Below are 5,856 nucleotides of genomic sequence, written 5' to 3'. Positions count from 1 at the left end.
ATGGATGAGCTGCAGGAGACCGACCCACTCTTTGTGCTGAACAACACAGGTTTGGAGCCGTGCGAAACTCCGTACGATGAGGGCCGCCTGCTGTTGGTGCTGCTATACAGCGTGGTGCTGGTTATGGGACTTCCTGCCAACCTGCTGACGGTCTACCTCACCTGGCAGCAGGTACAGAGGAATAATGTGCTGGGTGTGTACCTGTGGAGTCTGTCACTGTGTGACCTCACCTACCTGTGCACGCTGCCGCTGTGGGCGTTGTACGTCAGCAAGGGTCACTCGTGGCAGTGGGGCTCAGCCGCCTGCAAGCTAACGGGCTACATCTTCTTCAACAACATGTACATTAGCATCTTTCTGCTCTGCTGCGTTTCCTGCGACCGCTACGTCGCCGTTGTCTACAGCATCGAGTCCCGTGGCCTTCGCCGGCAGCGCCTCGCTACCTTTGTCACCCTCACCATCGTACTGCTGGTTGCTGTCGGTCATGTTCCTGTTTTCATCATGAGGGAGGGGGACGCCGCAGAAGGAGAAGGCCACTGCTTTGAGCCGAGTCAGAGCAGCGCTAAGGTGACGGGCTTCAACTACGCCCGCTTCGTCATTGGCTTTCTGATCCCACTGCTCATACTGGTGGCGACGAACCGTGGCATCCTGATCAATGTGCAGCGCAGCACGGGGCTGCAGCGGGAGCAGAAGGAGCGCGTCCGCTGGCTGGCGGCGGCGGTGGTGGTGTTGTTTCTGGTCTGCTTCGCTCCGTATCACGTGATCCTGCTGGTTCGAGCCGTCATCTTCCACTTACCCCAGCCGGAGGGCAGCACCTGTCTGTTTGAGAGGACCATGTACACACCCTACACCATCTCGCTGGGCCTGTCCACTGTCAACAGTGCTATCAACCCCATCCTCTACGTTCTGTCCAGTGACAACATCCGCAAAGAGCTGCGCCGTGGCCTCTCCCGGGTCTGTGACAGAGCACACCTAAGACCACGATCCGACAGCAGCCAGAACAGGATCCAGCCCACCAGGAACTCCTCGGAGCTGAATGCACAGGCTGAGACCGACAGACCCCAGGGACCACAAGGGACCTGACAGAACCACTCTGCCAGTCTCTGCTGGTCTCTATTGATCCCATATGGACTCTGTTGGTCCCTGCTGGACTCTGCTGTTCCCTGTTGGTCCCTGCTGGACTCTGCTGGTCCCTGTTGGTCCCATGTGGACTCTCTCAATAATCTGTCTCTCCAGCAGTGGGTGGATGTGCAGGTTGTCCTGAAGGTGGCGCTGCAGAGGTGAAGGTGTGTCCTGGGAGGAGCAGGACAGGGATCAGGACTGTCCTGGGAATGTGGTCTACAGACCTCAGAGACCATCAGATTCAGGTCTTCAGACTAAATAAAGGTTTCAGATAAAAATGACCTGAAGCAGTTGTTTTAACCTATGACAGTGTCTCCCTCGGGTCTCAGGTACACCTGTTGTGGCAGCCGGCGGAAAGAGACGGCATTACCTGTTGGAATAAAAATGGTCTACCTGGTCTGTGCTGTATCCACTGTTTGCAGGTCTTCAAGTCTCTCTTTCTGTTTCTCTGCAGAGCATGTGGGACCTTCAGGGTGAAACCTCCCCACGAAATCAGAACAGGTAGGGGAGGGCGCCCAGTGCCAGTTAAACGATCACAGATGGCGTCGTTCCCTCAGATGGATTAAAAAAATGCCAGTCATCAAATATACTTTGTACAGGCGTTGAAATACTCGAGCGACCCGCCAAGTGTATGTGTGGTCTGCTCTTTAAACAGTGACCCATGTGTTATATATGATGACATATATGATGACATATATGATGATTATATGATGATTATATGATGACATATATGATGATTATATGATGACATATATGATGATTATATGATGACATATATGATGATTATATGATGACATATATGATGATTATATGATGATTATATGATGACATATATGATGATTATATGATGACATATATGATGATTATATGGGGGGTGTCCAGATGTTTTTCACTGAGGGCCACATACAGAACGATATGAGGGGGGGCAGGGCCACTTTAATAAACTCACCTGGAGTGTATTGAAGTAAAAATGATCTCATGTAGGTGAGATGTGCTTCAAGAAAAACAGCCTACATCACAACTTTCAACAATCAGATTTTATTAGTACAGCACCACATCATACACTGTAAAAACAATTAGTCATAGTTAATTATAATTTATTCATAGTTTAACTAGCAGCCAGTCAAATGTTGTTTCTGTCATCTCAACTCAAGCAAACAAAAAGATTTAAATTAAGAATGCAAAAGGAGTGACCTCACACTAAAGTTAGCTCAATATCAATACATGGTTATGTCGACATGATCTGCAGTGGCTCCGTAGTGTAGTGGGTAATGCTGTTGCCTCATAGCTGGAAGGTTGACAAAACAACTAAATTGTTCTCAAGTTCAACTCAACCCGGACACTAACTGTTTTTAGTTCAAACAACTAGTGTTCTGTTTTTACAGAGTAACCAAAGTTACCTGAGGACACCTCACAGACAGAGCACGTCTAAACCCACTCTTTGTTTTTAAAGAGAGGCCCGACAGGAACCACCACGAGCAGCTCTGAGCAACATTCAGCACAGAGACAGAAACACTTCGAGAAACCTCGAGCAGAACCAGACTCATGTTCGACATCTGAAGAGACTGGACGGGCCGAGACAGGGAGAGAGGGAGAGAGGGAGGGAGAGAGGGAGAGAGAGAGAGAGAGAGAGAGAGAGAGAGAGAGAGAGAGAGAGAGAGAGAGAGAGAGAGAGAGAGGGAGAGAGGGAGGGGGAGAGACAGAGAGAGAGAGAGACAGAGAGAGGGAGAGAGGGAGGGGGAGAGGGAGAGAGGGAGAGAGCGAGAGAGAAGAGCGGTGTGTCAAATCCCCCGGCTAATTCACACATGAAGCGTGGCGTGTGCGTGACGCCTGCTCGGCGTGACGGCTCCGGCTCGCACCGTCAAGATTTCCACATCGGCTGCGGTTCTCAGCTGGGCTGATCCTGCCAGCCTCGTCTTTCTACCTGAGTTTGACCTGAATAAAGGCCGTAAACAATTTGAACATATTCACTTTATTTAGATTTATTATGTACATATGTATTCCATATTCTATATTTACTCTTCTCAATATATACCACCTCACTTAGTTCAATCATCCCCTCCCATGATATCTCTAAATGGATGAAAGAACGCCTCCTTCAGCTCAGCCTATCCAAGACTGAGCTCCTCGTCATCCCAGCCAGTCCCTCTGTGCAACCACAGATCAACATCCAGCTCGGACAAACTGAACTCATACCCACTGAGGGCCCGATCACACAGGACGCGTTTTAGCAGCTGGGGCGGCTTTTTGTCATTGTTTTCAATGAGAGGCTTTTTGCGCGCTGCTTTTGCTTTGCAGAGCGCCGCGCTTTTTTCCGCTCCGAGCGCCTCGCGTTTTTGAGGAAACGCTCTGTGCGCCTCGAGTTGAAAAAAGTTCAACTCAAAGCAGAAAAGTGCCCGACGTCATGGGCGTTTTTTCTCATTGTCCAATCGGATGAAAGGAGAGGCGAGCCTTCTGTCGGTTTACAATGTAATGGTTAGGTTAATGACAGCTAATGGTTCGGTGGTTGCCTTAACAACAGTTGGAAAAAAAGCCGCCCCCAGCTTCTAAAACGCGCTCTGTCTGATCGGGGGTTTACTTCCACAATAAAGGCAGTGCGGTGCGCCTCGCGTTTTACAGCCTGCAAAGCGCGTCCTGTCTGATCGGGCCCTGAGCGTCATGATTAAAGACCAGCTAACCTTTAAGGTTCATGTGGACTCGATTGCTTGCTCATGTTGATTTGTCCTGCACAACATCAGGAGGATCAGACCCTACCTGTCAGAGCCTGCAACACACCTGCTGGTACAGGCTCTCGTGATATCACGCATTGATTACTGCAGGTAGGCCTTCCTGCATGCACATTCAAACCTCTGCAGATGATCCAGAACGCAGCAGCGCGACTCAAACCAAAACAGCACTTCACTCCACCGCTCATATCCCTCCAACATCAGAAACGTCTCCTGCCGACCTGAACGCCCTCATCCAGGTGTACACTCCGTCCCGCCCACCACGCTCTGCCACTGAAAGGCTCCTGGTGCTCCCACCACAACAGGGCCCTAAGTCTCTAACTAGACTCTCTCTGTCGCCCCCCGGTGGTGAGCTACCAAACTCCATTCGGTCCGCAGAGTCCCTTTGACCTTTAAGAAGAAGCTAAAGACCCAGCTCTTTATGACCTCTGACCTTAATGATACTGATGCTATTGATGATGATGATGATGATGATGTTGACCTTGTTGATGTTGCTGACGCCCTGTGCTCTGCCTTCCAGCACCTGTGTCCGATCACACCTGAAGCTGTGTGTTGGCTCTTACTGACTCCGCCCCCTCCTGTCTCGGTCGTTGCTTGTGTCGTATTAACTCTGATCAGATGTTTGTTGCTTTGGACAGAAGCGTCTGATAAATGGAACTGTAAGGTCTCTCACCATCAGCTCTCAAAGCTCCTGAATCAAGCGACCTGATTGGTCAGTAGGTGGAGTGTAGTTCAGGTTGATCTCTTATCTCAGACATCACCTGCTCCAGAGCAGGTCAGGTGTTCAGCGTAAGTTACCATGGTGATCTACCCCGGTAAGAAGTGGACCACCTTTGTAGTACTGAAAACTCAGAGTTAACCCTGAAGTTACCTGGATAACACCTGATCGGGCCTCGTAGTCCACCTGGTCACCTGTATACACCTCTTTTTTATTTACTTCTGTATTTTGTCTCTGTGCTGCTTCCACACCTGAATTTACCCTCTGGGGATCAATAATGGATGATCGTATATTATTTTGAAATGACTGCAGCAGCTGTGTGAAGGGGAATACACCTGAGACAGGTCATGTTTACCTGCTCATCACTGAGACAGGTTGATGTACTGACAAGAAACAGATTACTTTATGAACATTTTTCAAAATAAAACGTGTTTCCTGCTCAGTAAAAACATGTGGACGAATAAACAGGAAGCTGAAGTTCAGACAATTACGAGACGTCGGAGAGGTCGAGGGTGAGACGGAGGAAGACCACACGCTGAGGCTGAAAGCTCCAACAGGAAGCGTGTTTGGATTCTGTCCCGGTTACTGTTATGAGCTGCTCTCTGATTGGCTCTGCTGTCTCTCTGCTCTCAGCCTCAGCATCTGATTGGCTGACTCTTCGTGTGTCAACAAGGCAGGCCACGCCCCTTGTTAATCATTTATGAACCTGCCAGACACCACTGAGGGCAAAATGAATTATTAACGAGTGCCTGATGTCTGACCTGGAACCTGAATAAAATATGACAACACCCTTCTGTGAGCGTGCTCAGAACCACCCTCTGACCTCACTGATGATGTCACATTAACCCCCACATGTCCTGTTGTTTACACTTTGATACTACAAATAAAGTTTGTCCTCTCCTGTCTCAGGTGTGTCCTCTGTCTCAGGTGTGTCCTCTCCTGTCTCAGGTGTGTCCTCTCCTGTCTCAGGTGTGTCCTCTGTCCTGTCTCAGGTGTCCTCTCTCCTGTCTCAGGTGTGTCCTCTGTCCTGTCTCAGGTGTGTCCTCTGTCCTGTCTCAGGTGTGTCCTCTATCCTGTCTCAGGTGTGTCCTCTGTCCTGTCTCAGGTGTGTCCTCTCACCTGCCTTAGGTGTCCTCTATCCTGTCTCAGGTGTGTCCTCTGTCCTGTCTCAGGTGTGTCCTCTATCCTGTCTCAGGTGTGTCCTCTGTCCTGTCTCAGGTGTGTCCTCTGTCCTGTCTCAGGTGTCCTCTCACCTGTCTCAGGTTGGTCTCTGACACAGACACACTCTCAGAC

General features: G+C 49.8%; 1 protein-coding gene across 1 annotated transcript; it reads left to right on the top strand.

Annotated features, from left to right (window-relative positions):
* Nucleotides 1-1,080, top strand: gpr132b (G protein-coupled receptor 132b). Its single transcript, XM_069685475.1, has one exon. The coding sequence runs from the start codon at nt 1-3 to the stop codon at nt 1,078-1,080; it is 1,080 nt and encodes a 359-aa protein (XP_069541576.1).
* The last annotated feature ends 4,776 nt before the right edge of the window (nt 1,081-5,856 follow it).

This window comes from Semicossyphus pulcher, unplaced genomic scaffold, assembly GCF_022749685.1.
Source record: "Semicossyphus pulcher isolate SPU_LCO1_2020_fin unplaced genomic scaffold, fSemPul1.0.p SCAF_11, whole genome shotgun sequence".
NCBI classification, from domain to species: Eukaryota; Metazoa; Chordata; class Actinopteri; order Labriformes; family Labridae; genus Semicossyphus; species Semicossyphus pulcher.
This window is presented reverse-complemented; position numbering and strand designations above follow the sequence as displayed.